The sequence below is a fragment of the Ostrea edulis genome, chromosome 6 (assembly GCF_947568905.1).
Source record: "Ostrea edulis chromosome 6, xbOstEdul1.1, whole genome shotgun sequence".
Classification (NCBI taxonomy): domain Eukaryota; kingdom Metazoa; phylum Mollusca; class Bivalvia; order Ostreida; family Ostreidae; genus Ostrea; species Ostrea edulis.
Window position 1 is genome coordinate 81,330,205 of NC_079169.1, and position 21,781 is coordinate 81,351,985.

Here is a 21,781-nt window from a genome sequence, read left to right on the forward strand (position 1 = left end):
GCCCTTGTGTTGGATTTATGGATGTCAGTGTAATATATACCAGTATTAGCAAGAAAAAGGAGTGTTAAGAAATACATATTCATCATTTTGGTCATGTTACAATGCACAGCATTTGCTTTTAACCACCCCCCCCCCTCCGAGTTCACAATTGTGATTAAAAGTTTTATTCATAATTTCAAAGTGCAAAATTAGATAATCTGCCTGTTATAGCAATTAACAAGTGTGTTCAAGAAGAAACGGTGCAATACTGATTAAGAAATATAAAATTGGAAAATACAGTCACAGAAACATTCTACTATTCCTCTTATCATTTCCTTTAATTGAGTTCATACATTCGATTATCGTTCATTCAATCAGCATTCACTATTCAATTTTATCATTTATGGCTACTTCAATGTTTGGTTTGAATTTCATTTTCTTTGGGAACAACATGTGACTGTAAGGATATGTTAGTGTGAATAGTTCTACTTGTAAACCTCTGCCCTGTACACATCTTACAAATATACTGCATATACAAATTTTATTTAAAAAGAAAATCATAATTATGCTAATTAAAATATTGTGTATTTGACTTGGAAAAAATATCCAAAATAAAATCCATAGCACTGAGTAAATCAATAAATTTTCATTTATTCACAAAAATCAATTTAAAATACATTGATATTTTTACATTCTAATATGATTTCCCTTTGAAAAACTTCAAAATCTTCTGTGCTTCATTTGACCACTCCATGACATCACAATGCTACATTAAACAACTATGTTATAACATCACAATGCCAATCCAACCAGCAGAATAGCTACTTGTTGACTGACAAGCACAGAGAGTTCTAAGCCTCAGCTTTTATATTTCAGCATTTTGAGATCAAGGAGGTGATTCTGCATCATTCATGAAAACGAGAACTTTAGTTTTATTCTACTACTGCTCAGAAATATACAGCCGATTGTTTTCCTATTTAGCTACGAATTAGATTACTGTGACGTGATGGCAGTTTCTGAAACAGATTAGGCCTACATGTAGATCTACAGGTTTTTTGATGACGAAAAAGGCGAGATGGTAAAGTATACTAGATCTATTTAGAAAAAATATTTGATATTGACGGGTGATATCAACTGCTTTGAGTACACAGTCAAAGAAAACTATACATATATGGAAGAGATCTGTGCATTGCCATGTTTGTTAACGTGTATCGATCTCAGAGTGCAGATAATTGATCTATATCGAATGACAAATATTCTTCAGTCATTTCTAAATTTGTTTTGCAACATATATTGATTAATTTTTATGATCATAGACATGAATTATCAGTTATCGACTTTATTGTTGTATCAACAAAACACAAAGTGCAATTTTCTCGTAATCAGTTGTTACGTATGATGGTATATTGCAGAATAATGACCAGGGCATTCCTTTGATCTTCGCAATAACCGTCATCGAATTGTTAATCATTCACTCCACATTTGTTTATAGCTTGCTCAGAGTAATAGAATGTTTCAGGAACTGTATTCTACAGTGCACCAAGTCCCTGTTATTATTTTTGTCCACATGCAGTGTTGCAAAAACTGTGTCCTATCTTCTTTGTTGAAAATCTTTCAGATTGCATGTACAATATACTGAAATACTAACTTGACATCACCTTCCACACAAAACATATAAAATTATACACAGAGATATACTGCTACAGAATCTTAATTGATATTCCCAAAATGATGAGTATTTCAAAATTGGGGAAAATGGAGACTTAATTCCTATACAATAAACAAAGAAATCATCTTCTTGTGATCTTCCTGGAAAAACAATCAAAATTGAAAAATTAGTATTTGTTCCTGACATGTGTGAAGACTTACTTACGAAATGAACGGAAATTTTGCAACCCCATTTTCTACAGGAATATAACAATAATAATTGATAAGGCCAGGCATAATTAATGATGTGATTCTCTAGCCAAATTTTCTAAATTAGATAATTCAATAACAGGATTTTTATAAAACAAATTTCCTCCATTGTGACATATTACATTAGTTTTCTTTATAAATCATAAACAAACATAAAATTTTTCAAGTCTTCATTTCTTCTTTTTGTTTATGATAGACTTTCGAGTTCAACCTTACCTGATGCTTTTTCTCTGTGGATTTTGTTAAGTGAGAATGCATCAATTACAAATAGAGCAACATAACCCCCAACCCCCCCCCCCCCCCAATTTTCACTTGACTACAACAGAAACATGCATGCACATGCACCATTGCAAAGAAATGGGATTTTTACAGACTTGGTATCAACGCTAGCACAGATTTGCACTAACATTGTGTACTTTTCACAGACAATTCTAAAACATTGAATTTATTTTTACATATTCGATAATTAAAAAGAAAACCCAATAAAGGAGAAGACAATTTATACAGCACCTAGTTTTCATACGTGGCAGACCCTGAGAATCAAAAGATTAATTTTGCCAGCACTAATAAGACTTGTGTTGTTGGTTTGTGTTTGCAGTATATTGTACTGTGCGCGTGATCTTCAAGATCAGTTATAAATACCTTATTTATGAATTTCATAGATCTAGAAAGACTTAGTTATATACCCCACCAAGCATGAAGAAGGCAGAGATCAAGGTAATCATACCTGCCAAATATTTCAAACAAGAATCAGATACTGTAGATTCATATATATATAAATATATATATATATATATATATATATATATATATATATATATATATATATATATATTTGGGTTTCTCTCTCAGACAATAAAATGCAAAATGCAGGACTGCAGTAAACAAACTAGTCCTCCCTAACTCTGTCAAGGTAAGTTATAACATTGAATTATTCTAATTTTGAGAATACCCATCATGGTGAAGTTTTGCAGCTAATTATAAGAGGGTGGCAATGCAATTATAGTATGAAAAGCATGAAGACCATTTATTTCAAGAAACTTTTACAATACTTACTGACGTGAATGAAAGTTGAGATTCATCTAAAAATTGTTGGTGCATTTCTTTTAACTTTGCTGAAAAAACAAGATGTGTTTGTGAAACACTGATGTCCCTGTATAGTAGCAAAGTAATTCTGGGATTAAGAGAGATCTTGTCACAAAGAAAGCACATGTGAAATGTAAGCTATGGTCAACGTTAAAGTTTTTCAAAACTAGGTCAAACTTCAAGGTCAAGAGGTCAAACATTTTGGTACAAAAATAAAGTTCTATCACAAGGAATGAATATGTGAAATAAGGCAATAACACCAAGCATTCAAAAGCTAAGGCCAAGGTTAAAGTTTTATAAAAGTAGGTCAAGGTGTCAAAAATTTTGGTACCAAAATCAAGTTCTTGTCACAAGAAATACAATGTTAACAAGAGCACTGCTAATTGGAGCATTCCCTCACGAAATGAAATATATATAAATTCATTAGTAAAGGTGTAATGAGGCCAAATGCTTTTGTGGAAAATAAGGACAGATTAGTCCAGATGCAATGCCCCAAAGATTATGTACAATAACATTGAATAAAATGCCAAACACACACAAAGTTAGCTCACCAAATTATCTTCGTAGGATCAAAAGTCGCATGTCAAAAGGAAAGCACAAATCGATAGTTAACTAGTTCATTTATTTTGTATTATCAGCTTGGACAAAGTTCAGTAGTAATTATCATTGAATGAATCCAAATTCTGAGAAACATTTCCTCAATGACCTTGAAAATCAGAAGGGTTCTTCCTCATTCAATGCCAAAGAAGTATGCAAACTGTGATCAATCATCATCGTAACTATTATGGCTTGCCCAAACAATTACACATAAACACATATGCACATTAACAATGCCATATCCCCTAAACAACTAGTTAGTGTGAGAGAATAAATACGAAAGCACCAAGCATTCAAAGTTACTGTCAAGGTTAAAGTTTTACAAAAGTAAGTCATACTACAAGATGAAGGTCACGAGGTTGAAAATTTTGGTACAAAAAGAAAGGCCCTGTCACAAGAAATACACATGTGAAACACTAAGCGTTCAAAAGTTATGACCAAGGTTAAGTTTATATAAACAGACAGAAAGACCAAAAACTATTTGTCCCTGAATCTCCGATTACAGAGGCATAAACCCAATAACCAAGGAATCGTTGGGTAATCTTATATAAATATTGCATGTAGTTGAGGGTAACATTGAAAATTTTCACCCCGAGAAAACCATTGTCAATTTTCAATGTTACCCTCAAATACATGTACATGCAATAATTGTTTTATTAATTAAACTAAATGTTATATAAACAACAAAGCAGAAAGGCTTAAGTCTGTTGACATTTGATCAATCACTGTCATGCGATATTTCGTATATTGATACAGGTATTCGTGTTTATTACAAACACTCAAACGACGTCGTCTAACAATTTATGGTGAACCGTGCGCAAATAAATTTGACGCATGTGATAATTTTTTATAATACCAGCATTGTTACCCATTGCTAGATACTATCACCCTGGAGTGCGTGCTTTCTGTTCTCAAAGGGTAACAATATATTTTTTTCAAATGCTTCTCGACCAATCAGATTTGAGTATTTTACATGAAAGTATAATAAAAATATATACTGTATGTGGAACAGATAATTGTTCTACTATTGTCGGAATGATAGCCTGGATTAAAGGCCACCTGTGTTTACCTACATGAAATGAAGAGCAGGAATCCATAGGGGATAGGCACATTAAGGTACAACAGACTTAGTACATGTAGGTAACCTACTGGGTTTTCCCTCAAAATAGGCCGTGATTTCTGACACAGAGGCCATGATTTCTGACACAGAGGCCGTGATTTCTTACACAGAGACCGTGAATTCTGACACAGATTCTGGATTTAGAAAGATTTTCAATCACTGCAAACAAGAACTTAGAATTTTTCGCTTACACAGCTTTAGGACTTGAGAAGTTTTCACTTCCACAGCTTTAGGACTTGAGAATTTTTCAACTTATTTCTAAATAAAGTGTTTCTATAACATCAATATAATAATAAATGTACATAGGATGATATTGCATTTGAATAATTGATTCTCAAAAGTATTACATTGAAACCAACTGAGAACAGAATCAGATATAGAGTTCATTAAAAGGTCTTGAATTGTTCCTTTACAATGTTTAAGAACTTGTTAAACATACTTTCAGACTATCAGAGTTTTAGTTATGTTCCACTGCAGTTTTTTATGTTCGTAGAAACACTACACTGAATTATGGCTCCCCTCCATTTACTAGAAGTCAATAGTGTGATATAAATAACTTTTCTCAATGGGTATCACTTGTGTATATATACTTAAGGACGAATGCAACATTTCTCAATACATGCTATTTTGGGTACGATTCACTTGTATCCTATCTTCTTTCCACAAAACAACTTGCGGCATATTACCAGGCTGGTTTTTGAGTTTGCACATTTTGATAGTTTCTGGTTGTGACAAGCAAAAACGTGAAGTCAGCTCTTATGCCTTACAAAAGGTCAATATATATACAAAGTATGGACATTACTACAAGTATGTTATTGTAACAAAGAAGGGGATAAAGTCTTTGTATCAATCAGGTATTGTACAATATGTATGAAGTATGGTAATATTACAATATAAAATTTAAACCTATTTCAGAAATCATACAGAACTCTTTAGACAGAAAAGATGAAAATACAATTTCAGAAAATATTGTCACAGTTTTGCCCAGTCTAGGGGCCAATATTTCCCTGGATAAAGTAATCTAAACCACGAGCGTATACCAAAGTAGCTTTTCAGTCTTCATAAAACTTTATGACTCTCTTATACACCACACATCTATTTCCTAATTAAAAGTGTCAGGTGTGTAATTCACTCACGTTGCAAAACAAAACCAAGGTGCCACCCAAAACTGAATTCATAAGTCATTATTGATGTTCTGCCGTAAACATTGTGAACAGTTGACAGTGAGTTGATGTAGTTGTTCTGAAGAAACTCCAGATGTTATGTTCAAGCATTAGTAAGAAATTTGGTGTACTGGGGGACCCTCATGATGGTGTCTGTTAATAATGTTGAGTGACTCTTATATACAAATGTTGGGATCTTCTACATTCAATTCTTTTATTTCATTTTGATTTGATTCTTCTGAATTTTTTATTTCTTCGATGGAAATTTGCTCGACACAGGTTACCTATTCACTGTGCATCTATTTTTTGCCAGGGCCCACAGCATTTGCACAGGTTTTAGGAAGTTGCCCCAGCTAATTTGCATAATAAGGCAAAAATCTTGTGCCTAGTACATGTCTAGAGCATACAGTATTTTTTGTCATTTTTTCAATATGGATTTGTGTTTAATATAGGATGGCTTTGGGGTTAGCATTCGGTGTCGTCTCTGTGTCTTGGTGAACCAGTTCATTTCGTATGATGACTGATGGAGATAGTGGTGAATAAATTATGCAAAATCTTTAGAAGAATGAAGGAGTGGCTTTCGAAACAATCATTAGTGACTATGTGTTTCCTTGAAAATAGTTTATAAGAATGCTTAAATCTATAGCAACCGATTTGATGCTTTGCACCAAATCACTTTGTTCTAACTGTCTTCAACACTGAAGCTTAAAGAGAGGTGGCCTTTAATCCAGGTTATGATTTTGACAATAAATCATGGACAAGAGACTATCATGGACAAGAGACTGGCCATTGCTGGAGAGTGGCCTTTAAAACATGGTCATAGATGACAGTTAAGACAATTGGAACTTATTGCTCTTACAGAATTTGAATAAATTTAATCAACTGCACAATTAAATACTCAAAAATTTCTGTAAACCTACTCAATAAACTGGCATCTTGATCTAGTTCCCTGCCCTTCCTCCACTCTGCTATGATATCTAGTATAGCATTAAAATGAAAGTCCATTCTGCTGTCAATCTGCTGGTCCACTACCTCGCCCTTCTCACTGATTAACTTGCACCTGTCCGACAGCTTCATCACTGGTATACCAGCCTTTCAAAACATTTGGTTTATAAGTATTGCAACATTTAATGTCAACTTTCCCCCCTAAATTTACATGTTACAAATGATTGCAATAATGAATTCGTTTTCAACACTGGTTCTATACATGGTAAATGATTGAAATATTTATAAATTCCCATCATAAACACAGACCACAATGCTCACCCGAGTCACCTTGCTCACCCAAGTCACCTTGCTCATATGGAGCTGTAACCCCGATGTTCAAGTAACTCACACAAAGCAAAAGCCCATTATTGTAGCCCGTAGGTCCTTGAATTCTTGCATATTATTTTGACAACGTAACAATATTTGCTATTGGAGATACCTACAGGCACTCTGTTAACCTTTATTCCACTCTGCCTTCAGAGGCCATAATCCAAACATACTTTAAATCAATATGATACAGAGGGACACATGTTAGAAAAATTTTCCCCGATACATTCCAGTGTAAAACTTTCCATCCCGAAAAAATTTGAATCTAAAATACATAACACTTGGATTTTGTTTGCTTGTTGTTCTTGAGAAGATTTGCTCCTATAGCATCATCTACATTGAACATGCATATTCATATCAAACTTTCCATGGGATCCTAATGTGGCCCCAACAACAATATTGATAGACTTAACTTTGATCAGAAATGCCTATAGTTTATGCGAGTTTTTTTAGAATCAAACTTGAAAAGATTAGCTTTGACTTTGGTTCCAGTGATAATCAATTTTAAATCTGAAATTACAGCATTGCAAGATCTTCTTCATGCTAAGGTTTAACAATGCACACATAAACACACACACACATATATACAGCGTACCTGCTCACAAATAATGGTTATTGGGTTATTGACTGCTCCATTCAGTATTTGAGCTCCCTTCGCAACACACACACCCAATGACTCATCATCACAGACACGTCCACCTATTTCTGACCTGGCCTCTAAAATGGTCACCTGAAAACACACAAAAGCTAATACAATGTGTTACAGTGAAAGGTCCTCACTACATAGGTAATATTCTATACAGCATTTTCACTACATTGGTAATATTCTATACAGCATTTTCACTACATTGGTAACATTTTATACAATATTTTCACTACATTGACAACATTTTATACAGCATTTTCACTAAATTAGTAACATTTTAAATAGAAATTTACTCATAATAATACAAATCTTTAACTTATCATATTTTATGACTTCCAATGACAAATACAACCCCGAAATTGTTCACTCTTATTCCTAATTTCTGCACCTATGTATCATGTGTCCTTTTCCCAGTTTATCCAATCATCATAAAAATCGGGACTTGTCAATAATTCCTCTATGTTGAGACAATGATTGAAATGTTTTTCAGATCATAATACAAGCTGGAAAATCATTAAATGGTGTCCAGCTCATTGGTGTCATCTGCTTTTCAGATCTACCCTCTGTGATGCCGGAACTTTTGGTATTTACATGTCTACCTCTTTCTGTAAATTGCCGAGTTGTGATAGGTAAAATTTTGAAGCGTTGTCCCAACATAAAGGATTACAGGTACCACATGTACCCATCCATAAACGGGGGTTAAAAGCTTGGTTTATCTTACTAACGAAATGTTGTTTCCATCAACAGTCATGCAATATTCATCAGAATTTAAACAGAACTAAACAAGATGTGTTTGTGAGACATAAATGCCCCCAATATTAATGGCCAATTCCAAAGATGGCCAAGGTCACAAAGACAAATATCTTGGTACCAGAAGAAAGATCTTGTCTCAAGAAATGCTCATGTGAAATAAGAAAGATCTAATATTTACCATTTAGAAGTTATCACCAATGTCAATTTTTTAAAAGTAGGTCAAATGCCAAGGTCAAAAGGTTTAGTACCCAGGGAAAGGTCTTGTCACAAGGAATACTCGAGTGAAATATCAAAGCTCTAGCACTTATTGTTCAAAAGTTATTAGCAAAGTTAAAGTTTTCGAAATGTAGGTCCAAGGTGCAAGGTCACAGGGTAAAATATTTTGATACCCACGGAGAGGTCTTGTCACAAGGAATACTCATGTGAAGTTTCAAAAGTTCTAGCACTTACTATTCAAAAGTTATTAGCAAGGTTAAAGTTTCAGACAGAATGACAGACAGGACAAAAACAATATGCCCCCAGGGGTCGAAATTAACTTTTTCTACCACAGGCTAATTTTAGCCTGTGGGTAAAAAATCCACAGGATAAAATGAAAACCTACAAGCTAAAATAAAAATAATGAATCCGTGCTTTTTTCATTTTTTTTTTAAATCAATGATTTCCCCATCATTACTGAGCCTAGTGGGTCAACAGGCATCGTTTGGACAAGACACTAAGTTACGTAAATCATATGGTGCAATGTTTAAGTCTCTTGACTATCGCACCCTAATCCACAACCTGTTTACCGCAGACCAATTTCACGCCACATCATGGGTGTCACTAGTGATTTTTCAAAGCGATTCCTGGACTCATGGTTTATAAGCAGCACGATCACGAGTGCCATGAACTTTTTTGATAATCGTCTACGCGGTGAGTAGTGCACTCGTGTCATCACTACAACCCAACCTCAATATGAGAATAAATTAATGCAGATACTGAGGACATTCTGATAAAATTGACTATCGGAAGACTTGGTCAAATTCTCTTTAGATAAATGAATAACAAAAACCCCTTACTTGGAATTCAATTTAATCACCCCAATAAGTGAACAGCACTCGTGCCACATGTCTATATTTTTCATCATAATGCGATGTCCGACCTGTAAAGCATTTGTTTGAGGCAGAGTTTCTTAAAAAATCATAACAGAAAAACCTGGATAGAAACGGTTATTGAAATTGGTCATTCGTGTAAGCGTTTGTATGATTTTGAGTGCAAGTTAAAAAAAAAAAGCAAATAGCGCATCACCGTATAAAACGGATATGATACGATCATGGCTTGTATCACCACTCGCTAAGATTTTCGAGTGTCCACTATTTTTACTCGCTATTTTTCAAATGTCCTCGCATTTTGCGAGTATTTCTCGCTAATTTCGAGCCCTGGCCCCCCGATCTTTGATCTCGGGGGCATAAAAAAAACCTAACCATGACCCTAACCCCTTTAGCTAAAACCTACCTTGACCCCTAATCCCTGAAGCTGTTTTGCTGCAGTGAGTCCAGCAGTGCCAGCTCCTATCACTATCACAGATAAATTCTGCAAAATACAAAATTTTAAATTCTTGAATCAACAAGATCGCTACTGCAAAATAAGTTGAAGAATAAAAGTCCCATATCTCCTCTAAATCTTGTAGAATCAAAATTGCAGTGAAATATCATCAACTGCATATTGTGACTAACAATCCTGCAAAATTTGAAAAAAATCCATACAGCAGTCTAGGGGTGAAACGATACAGTACCTTCTCGATTCGATTCTTTAGTCTCGATTCGATGATTTTCGATTCAATACAATAGCATGTACCAAATTCTTCATAATGCTAAGATTTTTTCATGTTTCGTTGCATTTATTGCTCTCTGCAAATAAATTCTATCTAATGTAAAAATGTTTAACATAAAGTAACACTCTTATCACTTGTCCTAAAGCCGAAATCATTTTGTCGCCATACCCAGGATTTATACATTGGGGGTGCATTTTTCAACTCGACTGCGTCCATTTTGATACAGCAAAGTTTACTCGTATGTTGATTGGGCAATTTTCAATTCCAATGGCTAATCAGAAACCGTGTTATCAAGAGCAATGTGTGCTATAATTTTAAAACCGTATCGAACCGAAACAGACCCTGAATAAATCGAACATCGAATCGAGGCCACTACATCGCGATTCGGCCACATTGCGATGTATTGTTTCACCCCTACAGCAGTCTCTGAGGACTTGTGTCCACAAAGTGTTCCTATAGTGTTACTGTGTAGCATGTACAAATTCAACAAAGTCCCATAACTCCTGTAAAATTTGTCAAATCCAAATGGCGAAGCAATATAATCAACTACATATAGTGACTAACAATCCTACAAAAATTTGAACAAAATTCGTTGAGCGGTTTCAGAATTGCATCCAAAAAGTCAAGCGGAATGGACGGATGCATGGATATTAGTATTTCTATGTCCCCTTCCACGTTGCAGCGGGGGACAAAATCTTTTTTTACTGCCAGCCTGATCTGTTACATAAACTAGACCCGGAGAAGGGGAAACACATTCTTTTAAATGTGACCTTAGATATGATGAATGAATAGAGTATCAAAAGCCATATTGTTGCACTATGCTTTCTTCAGGATATACAGTAAGTGGCAGTGAACAAAAAACAAATAAATTATTAAAAGACACATTAATTTTCTTGATCTCCATAGATTGAACATTCTTAAGAAATATTTAAATTCTATCAGTACAACTGTACTTTTCAAAAACAAGTAAACATTTTTTAAATTACATGTACATAAGCAGCAGATATAGAAAAGGGCTTAGGTCAGGGAAATGTCAATAAAGAAACCTTTTTTCTTTGTGTTTTCTCTTATTTTTTGATTTCATATATTAAATGATTTTAACAAGATTACATGCATTGATTAGGATGAAGATAAGTTTTCTTTATAAAAACATGATACAAAGAATAATTATCTAATGATAATCGAAATAAATCATCTCTAAATGCCAAGTTTTCCGTAAACTGGCCACCCCTCTAATCCGTCCTTACTGTCCTGCAGCTGGCCAGTTTAGAGAAACTTTGTTTAGATGTTGTACTATATTCCCGTCCTTACAGTCCTGCAGCTGGCCGATTTAGAGAAGATTCACTGTAATTTATTCCCATTCTTTCCTCAGAAAGCTAAGGCTCTGCAGCAAGGTTGATATCAGCCAAAGTTAATTACGATAAGAAGTGAGAATATGACAGGTTTATAAACAGAGAGACAAGTTAATTACGATAAGAAGTGAGAATATGACAGGTTTATAAACAGAGAGACAAGTTAATTACGATAAGAAGTGAGAATACGACAGGTTTATAAACATAAAGACATGTTAATTACGATAAGAAGTGAGAATATGACAGGTTTATAAACAGAGAGACAAGTTAATTACGATAAGAAGTGAGAATACGACAGGTTTATAAACAGAGAGACAAGTTAATTACGATAAGAAGTGAGAATATGACAGGTTTATAAACAGAGAGACATACTGTACGATAAAACTTTACCAGTTCCTCAACTCTTCCAACTCAGGTGAGCTAAAAACTTTTGAATAACTGTCAGAGGTCAAATCAACAGTGCACAGTATCAAAGACATAAAATTCTGTAGCAATAGAAATAAAAATGCCATACCGGTTTAATAAATTTGTTGGATATATACGTAGATTGTGGAGACTTGGGTATGTTCAGTAATCCCACGTTGATCAGTCCTCGTCTGGTAAGGTACCACAAGATTTTGTCCAAACTCTCAATATACATCAACCTACCCAAACCCCGACAAATGATTTGTGTAGCACACCACTCCTTTGTTAACCATTGCTGTTTAAACAAAATAGTTAAAACATACTTTACAAAACATTTTTGGAAATTTTCACCTAAATAAGCACATGGGTTCACAATCCTCACCCGATTCATATTTAACTCATAAAGGGTTAACAATTTGCATGTTTGTCACTAATAGTGTAAATCATTTAACCTCTACTGTGGACTCGCTCTGGAATGAAAAAAAATTGAATCTACATGCACATTACAGGAGGCAGGGATGTCAACAATGGTCGATCAAATTTTCCCCCTACAATCTGTCATAGTCGTACAGGAAACTCGCGAATACTCCATTTAAAATTTCAGTCCCAAGCACAATATTTACCTGATTTATATCGCAATCAGGCAAATTTTCCACTCTGTTAAACGCAATGGTATACCAGGTGGGAGATTTCATATCCGATTTACCCCGCATGTATTAAATTCTGTCGAAATTCACACCTTCGGAAACAACGGTCTTGATTCCCTGATCCTTGATTTTGTTAAATAAACAACAACTCGGGTTTTGGTAATTAACTTCACACAACGCTGCATATTAATTACACATTAATCAATTGATAGCTTGGGTATAATAATTGATTCAGAGTGTCGATTAAAAAAAAAACAAGATCACCGCCGAACTATTACCTGTGCATTTTATAACGAAAGTGTTTGGGGCGATAATTCCCAGAATAGTCATGCTTGACCGAAATCGAAAGTAGGAATCGTGTTGTAATAAAAAAATGTACAATCGTTTCATATTAAGGTGAAGTTACACGAAAAGGTTGTAAAACTCAGGATCGTTGGTTGCGTTAGACAGGTGGTCGTTTAGGACAGGTACAATAGGTTAGGTAACGCCTTGGAGGGGAAAGTTTTACGGTAACATTGAGTTATCTACCCATTTATCTGCCAATTTTTCAATCTTTTTTTGTACTTAATGTAGGATGGCTCCGCTTTTCTTCTTCTTTTGTAATAAAAGAAATGTAACGCGATAAGTTTTTATTTTTATCATAATTCACAGGCACCCATGTTTTTTTTTTAACCTGGAAGACAACCACCCATACAAATATTTTTCCCAAATTACCCCCATCCATCCAAAAAAATATCGGCTGCCGTTCCTCCCCCCTCCCCCATACGTTTTTTGCTGGAATAGCCCTAATTAAAAATGATTGACATTTGGTGAAGTAGTCAAGGGCAAGAAGTCAAATAAAAAATTAGAACGGTTATTGTTAACAACCATGAAACAAATATTTAACAAAAAGCTCACTTGAGGTAGGCTAGCCATAACTAAGGGCTATTCCAGAAATAAATACATGGGGGGGGGGGGGGGTTCGGGGGTCGGGAGGCACCTTTTGTATATACCAAGCACCCATAAAAAAAAATAAAAAATTACCCCATGACCCATCAAATTAATAAACTCATTTTACAATGACCCATCTAATAAAAAAAAAAACTAACCAGACCCACCACAAAAATATTTTTAAAAATGAAAACGGTACAAATCTCACGAGGTTTTCGGAACAAACATTCTAGTCAATGACGCGGTAATGCCTGTGCGACATTGTATCACATTAGTTCTGAAGAAACGGTGTCACATCAACAATCAAAGGCATCTATGGCGGGAATGTTGGAAAGATTGGGAGTCCAAACGATGCTATTATCATGAAATGGGTATGGATATGTTTTTCCACGAATCATTCGTCTTCTAATGGAGCCCGCGCCCGGAGGCCTCTATATCACTATCACACCGACTGATAAATATCTCGTATAAATCAACTAAGGTTTGCCTATTTTTATTAGAAAACGGAATACCTATTGGTTTCAAAATATTCCCAAAATCGATGCACTGTAAACTGTAATAATCTACAGAATCAGAGTTCGCCGCCATCACGTCCAAAGGGACCCTACTAAACGCGCCTCTAATTTGAAGAGTGACGTAATGGAAAGTTATGCGCTGCAAAGAGCGACAACTCGAATAGTTCTATGTTACTTCCGATTTCGAAAGCAGCATTTCGAAAGCACGTTTTCAATTTTCCCTCCGACGTTTTGTAACCAACACGACAAGAGCGACAATAAAAATATTCTGAAAACTCAACACCCACGTGGCACAAAATAAAACAATAGAAACTACCCACTACCCATAATAAATATTTTTTTAACAGTCCAACCACGGACCAATTAAAATATGAAAAAATACGACCACCCACACAAAAAAATATCATTTGCCGCCCGACCCCCCCATTTGATCATTTCTGGAACAGCCCTAACATATTTTGTATCTAATAAATGGCGTGTGGGATTTCTTCTTTTTTTTTTTTTTACCTTGGTATCATTCTACCACTGGATTTTTCAAAATTTTATGTTACGCCCTAACGTTTACATTAAAGACTATGGGGAAAGCTTATTCTGATCTTTATAATAACATGCAATTTTTATACAATTCTTTTGGTAAAAAGTTGCACAAACTTTATCAAAATATGATTTTAAAATAATGGTTCACCAAGGAAATATTCAGAAAATCTGTTCATTTCTTATTTTCCCCAAGGGTGGTTAACTGTTCAAGAAAATTTTCAAGGCAAAAAAAAAACCAACTTCTAATCTTTAACTACATGTAGTCCACGGAATTTGGTTTAATTTACTTTCATAATTATTTTACAAAACATTTAACTTGCTTTCGATCATTCCAAAATGTTAAGGATGGCCTACCTTAAGCCTAAAACTCAGAGAAGCTCAAATTACTGAAAGAGCATATTAACCTTGTCACAATAAACTGACATATACACAAGTAATCATACTAATAATAGTTGTATTCTATAGTCCCTACCTTAAAATTTAAGTTCCAAAGGGTTAAACAAATATTTCTAATTGCTAGATACATAGAGGGTATAGTTGAATATTCCGGAAACTCATCCATCTCCAGCTCCTCCATGACATCTGGAGCCACACTGCTTGCTATCTCGGGACTATCAGCCTCCACAAAAGGCATCAGATACTGGTGCATTACTGTAACAACAAACAATTTTTCTTAGTGCTACCGATTCTTATTGTCATGTTATTCCATCACAAAACATTTTGCCATAAAGAAAAAATATCCCACTTTGAAGTTCGTCAGGTGCCAATCAATTTGAACATGTCAATTATATCCAATTATCTTGAGTGTATTTTTTTCTGTTTTATCTGTGATATAATCTTTTACAAATCAATTGACCTTAAAGTTCAACCTGCATTGCAATTACCCTCATATCGTTTCATGCATTTATCGTTTCTTACAGGTGCATTTCAAATATTTTATTCACACAAGTGCAGCACATCCCTAAATATACACGAGGAATTTATTATCTCATAATTCAGCGAGAAGTACCACTCACAAAATGAAAGAAAGCAAAAGTGAGCAAGCTCACATACCCCACGCTCCAACATTGATTGACAATGCCTCACATAATAAATGGTAATGCTATGCATTACTGCAAAACCAGGACAGCCGTGAAAAGTTGGATTAAATACCTGTAATGTCCTCTAGACTAGTAGACACTTAGACAGTCTCCATTGATAATCCCTGCCAAAACAGTAGAACTCTTCTGCATTGGAGAGTAAGAAAGTCTATGGTCGCTGCTAATTACCCCAACACTACAGTGTCATCCAACAACCCAAAAGTCCCACAATAACATATGTTCAAAGGTAACAAGCTGGGCTCGAAATTCTAAGTTCAAAAGGGACATAACTCCCAGAAAACTTGTTGAATCAGAATTTCCTGGATATATGCACATCTACAAAGTGTGTCATTATTAACTCCAAACTTTCATGAAATTCTGTTGAGCGGTCTCAAGAGGAGTTGCGCTGACAAGAACAGGACAGAAGGGGCTCGAAATTCTAAGTTCAAAAGGGGCATAACTCCCAGAAAACTTATTGAATCAGAATTTCCTTGGAATATGCCATCTACACAGTGTGTCCTTATTAACTACAAAGTTTTATGAAATTCTGTTGAGTGGTCTCAGATGAGTTGCGCTGACAAGAACAGGACAGACGGGCTCAAAATTTGAAGTTCAAAAGGGGCATAACTCCCAGAAAAACTAGGAAGAATTGTTTTAGCACACTAAAACTAATGTCTCCCCTTCCATTTTCCATAGTTTTTTGAAAACACCTTTCTAGGGATCATCTTTACAGTGTAAAATTAAGACTTATGGTAAATAACATCTGCCTATATGTATATGAGCTTCAAACAAGGAACAGTGTTGTGAACATATGATAGTAAACAAAAGCCAATGTCAAAAGACAAAAAGTTATGGTCTGGACAAAAAAAATTGCTCCAAAAATTCTATTATTTGACCTTTACATAAAAGGTTGAGGTCAGCAAAAATGTAACATGACACACTGTCTTATCATGGTATACCAGACCTGTTTACCCCGTCCAGCTGATGTCAGTATTCTACAACCAAATTGTCAGTATTTTGAGCACTTTGTCAGTATAAAAGTTGAATATAGCAAAAAATGCTACTCAGGTTGTTAAACCCTTTTTTATATGAACAACTCCTTGTTGTCATATAAATAGGATGTTGCTGTTTACTGTTGCTTTTGTATTTTACATTTGTAGCAATGTGTAATTGCCATGGTTTTCAATCATTCTTTAAATTTGTCATATTTTATAAAATAACATAGCATTTTGATAAAATAATTTTTTTATAGTCCACGAGGTTCTCTCCTTGTAGAAGGTTGCCGGTTGTATTAATATTGACCTTGCTCTTTGTTCAATAAATTTCGTTTTAATCATATTCTCTACATCCATACCATTTATCTCTTAATTTCAAAACAATTTGAACTTGACAAAAAATGAAAGGGAAATACACCATATTGAATTAAACAAACATTTACTTTACTAATTATTGCACGCTGGCGGTTAAGTTCAGAGTGGTTAGAAATATCCATGAATCTTGTCATTGACTTATTAGGCACTTTCAGCTTCGATAGGTCTTTAAGTTGTTTACTCTGAACGTGTCTGTAGCAGTCATTTATGCCTCCGTGACCGTAGCTGAAGTCCATGATGCACACACTACAAAACACCATGTGATCTGCTTTCTTCGATTGTTGGAGGCATGACCAAAGCACTCTGTATGAGTCCTTCAAATTAGGGCATATTTATTTCTTGTTTTGAACCTCTGAAGAGGTTTGGATGTTTCGTTTGCATTCTCGTCAATCTGACATTTGCCATCCATGCTTTTTTAAACGTCTGACATATATCAATATCAATGGTGCGCTTTAAACAATAGTAACTTTAATTGACTAAACTGGTTCCCTATTGACCTCGCCTCTCTCCTTGGACCAATCAACGGGGAACCAGTTTAATTCAATTGACAAGCTTTTTTTAATCATACCGATCTGCAAATTTTAACGTGAATCCGTGGAACGTTTATTTTACTTTAAAATCCGTGGAAAATACGGACAATCCGTACAAATAAACAGCTCTGGTATACCCACATACCAAATATCAAACGCCTATGTCAAAAGACAAAAAACTTAAGGTCCAAACAACAAAAATGCCCCCAAAATTCTATTATTTGACCTTTAGATAAAAGGTCAAGGTCATCAAAAATGACATGTGACACCCTGTCTTATCATGGTATACCCACATACCAAACATCAAATGTCTATGTCAAAAGACAAAAAAGTTATGGTCCGGACAACAAAAATGCTCCCAAAATTCTATTTTTTGACCTTAAAGTAAAAGGTCAAGGTCAAAGGTCATTAAAAATCGTACACAACACTCTGTCTTATCATTCACGTAAAGGTCAAGGTAAAAAAAAGAAGACATGTGACACATTGTCTTATCATGGTATACCCACATATCAAATGCCTGTGTCGAAAGACAAAAAAGTTATGGTCCAGACAAACAAAATGCCCAAAATTTCTATTAATTGATGTTTACATAAAAGGTCAAGGTCATCAAAAATTGTACGCGACACACTGTCTTATCATGGTATACCCACATACCCAATATCAAAGGCCTATGTCAAAAGACATAAAAGTTATGGCTCAGACAAACTTTGCATGAGAAGCGGAAGAAGAAGAACTCACACTAAAACAATATGTCCTCCTTCTGGGAAGGGGGGACATTATAATTTAATCAGAATTTCCTGGGAATATGCACATCTACACAGTGTGTCCTTATTAACTACAAAGTTTCACGAAATTCTGTTGAGTGGTCTCAGAGGAGTTGCACTGACAAGAAAGGGACTGACGGACGGGTAAAAAATATTATATCCTCCGCAACTTTGTTGTGTGGGGTACAATAAAATTAAGTGTGCTCCCCAATCTAAAGCTTGTTTTCTATCTTGTATAATAATATAACCTTTTAAACCTTGGTATAATGTTGTAAGTGAGGTAATACATAGTAGATAATATTTACGCAAAGCTTAGGTCTGTAATGACAGGCACATCCCCTATTTCCCGTGTAAGGGGAGTAACTATAAAAATGTAAACCACTGAAACGAAAGCATCAACACCGATTACATTACCTGCACTTACACGTACATATATTCATGGACTGAACCACAGGCATCAAAACATTAATACTAATTGTATTAATAATTTCTGAATATCTTATCAAGAATTAAAGCAATACATTACAAAAATAATTTTCCCTCTCACCCTAAATAAACAAAGTGCTAGATTTGAACAGCCTAGACCACCCTTCTGATTGGACTTACCTGGAGTTTTCCTTTCCTTGAACACTTCATGGTCTGATGGACACATGCCTAATTTGTCCGGGAAATAGGAAGTGAGGTAGGGCCAGGCAGGAGAATTCTTCATATAGGACAGACTGCTCATCAGATGGGTCCATGAAGGATCTCGGGTCAACCCCACTCTCTGAGAGAAAGAGAAAATGCAGATAGAACATGTATGAGCATCACCTTCAGATGTCAAATCAGTCCAATTCAAGGCACACACAAGTAATTGTATATACATGTAACTAATATTCATAAGGAACAAGTGACATGGTGACATTTTACATGTAAGATAGTTTAGCATTCACATATTGTTAATTAAATTAACATTTTGATTACTTATCTTGGTCTCATTGTAGAAAACCATACCTGATCCTCAGGAACATCACAGGGATTTTCCAATTTTGATTTCTTCAATGAAAAAAAAGATTTCATAACAGCATTACATCTTTAAAATAACTACTTTTACAAAAAAGAGGCCCATAGGACACACTGTTCACTTGAGCTATTCCAAGAATGTCCCCCAACCTCTTGTGGCCCCTCCTTGAACCTGAGGGTCAATAATGTAAACAAACTTGCTTATTAATTTGAAACAATTCCCCTGTATAATTGTATGTAGAACTAAGAAATCTCTCTATTCTGCTTCATTGTTCTAGAGCAGACTTTTTAAACACACCACCCTAATTTCACTTTTCCTTCATTATAGGAGAATACCCTTCATTGTAGCAAACTTGAATCCCCCTTATAAATAATTCAACATGGTTAAAATTGACCAAGCAGTTCTTAAGAAGAGGACAAAAATGTGAAAAGTTTACATACAACTGATGAAGGACTAATCAATTTTAATCAGAAAAACTCATTTGAGCTCTTAGCTCAGATGAACTATAAGCAGTTCAAAATTTTACAACTTCACACATTGGTCCAAAACTTATGACAAATATTCTCCTTGTATAAAAAATTACAATCTAACTTTTCCAGAGGCCATTGTCCCACAGACATAATTTTTGAGGAATTCTGGGATAGGTGTTGAGCTTTTGGACCACTGCCTCCATTTGTGACAATCAGTACATTGGACCCAGAACGGCAGAACGCTGTTAGTCATAAACATCCGAATACTGGCATCTGTTGTACCGTGTGTACTCCAGAGTTTCTTCCAAGCAAGGTACACCTCATAACCATCTTTATGGCTAAAATGGATTGTCACATATAAAATATTTCTTGTGGAATTTGTGCATGTTTGTGTTTCTAACACTTGCTATATGTTACTGCAGTTCAAACAAATGCATTCATAATATACATGTCTAAAACACGCCAAAATATCCAGGAAGAATTTTCACAGATCAGATGTGAATGTACCTAAAACAAGTAATTCTTGAAATGCTCATTCACCACCTAGTAGAAGTGTATAGTGAAAATACAAACCATCTGTAGTAATGTTCAAAGCACTCGTTGCAGTAGTGTTCCGCTGCACTTGTGTGGTACCAGCGCGATGTGTAGCCACTCCCAGCACACCTGTGTATACAACCTCAGCATCAACCCATGAAGAGAGTAACAATGGGAAATAATGAAAAAGACATTATATTTTCATAATATCATAGTTTCTTTACGGTTCAACTCTTACTATGAGAGATATGACAATGTACATGTCCTATGCTTCATTTCCTTGGGAACATTTCATTGTTCTTGTAGTGAACATGATTTTGCAAGGATTAATTTTTATTATTTGAAATCACTTAAAAGTACATATAATGCATACCTTGAGTATAAACAATGTCATTTTTCTGCAATCCTTACTTGCTTAAAAAACGTTACAATACACAAGCCATTTACATATATATTCTTTGTTCGATGAGGAGTGTTGACATAAGACCTATTTTTATATATATTCTTTGTTCGATGAGGAGTGTTGAAATAAGACCTATTTTTATATATATTCTTTGTTCGATGTGGAGTGTTGACATAAGACCTATTTTTACATATATTCTTTGTTCGATGAGGAGTGTTGACACAAGACCTATTTTTATATATATTCTTTGTTCGATGAGGAGTGTTGAAATAAGACCTATTTTTATATATATTCTTTGTTCGATGAGGAGTGTTGACATAAGACCTATTTTTATATATATTCTTTGTTCGATGAGGAGTGTTGACATAAGACCTATTTTTATATATATATTCTTTGTTCGATGTGGAGTGTTGACATAAGACTTATTTTCATATATATTCTTTGTTCGATGAGGAGTGTTGACATAAGACCTATTTTTATATATATTCTTTGTTCGATGTGGAGTGTTGACATAAGACCTATTTTTATATATATTCTTTGTTCGATGTGGAGTGTTGACATAAGACCTATTTTTATATATATTCTTTGTTCGATGAGGAGTGTTGACACAAGACCTATTTTCATATATATTCTTTGTTCGATGTGGAGTGCTGACATAAGACCTATTTTTACATATATTCTTTGTTCGATGAGGAGTGTTGACACAAGACCTATTTTTATATATATTCTTTGTTCGATGTGGAGTGCTGACATAAGACCTATTTTTACATATATTCTTTGTTCGATGAGGAGTGTTGACACAAGACCTATTTTTATATATATTCTTTGTTCGATGAGGAGTGTTGACATAAGACCTA

The 21,781-nt window shown here is 34.8% G+C and overlaps 1 protein-coding gene across 3 annotated transcripts in view; it reads right to left on the minus strand.

Moving 5' to 3' along the window:
• Positions 1-21,781, minus strand: part of LOC125672546 (lysine-specific histone demethylase 2-like) — a 45,999-nt gene that overhangs the window by 15,704 nt on the left and 8,514 nt on the right. For all 3 annotated transcript variants that reach the window (XM_056140946.1, XM_056140945.1, XM_056140947.1), the window contains exons 4-13: positions 20,561-20,650; positions 20,109-20,325; positions 19,508-19,549; positions 19,121-19,280; positions 15,244-15,422; positions 12,252-12,437; positions 10,067-10,144; positions 7,772-7,906; positions 6,783-6,954; positions 2,953-3,011 (exon numbers count right to left, since the gene is read on the minus strand). In XM_056140946.1, coding sequence (XP_055996921.1) covers positions 2,953-3,011; positions 6,783-6,954; positions 7,772-7,906; positions 10,067-10,144; positions 12,252-12,437; positions 15,244-15,422; positions 19,121-19,280; positions 19,508-19,549; positions 20,109-20,325; positions 20,561-20,650 — 1,318 coding nt within the window. The remainder of the gene's footprint in view (positions 1-2,952; positions 3,012-6,782; positions 6,955-7,771; positions 7,907-10,066; positions 10,145-12,251; positions 12,438-15,243; positions 15,423-19,120; positions 19,281-19,507; positions 19,550-20,108; positions 20,326-20,560; positions 20,651-21,781) is intronic.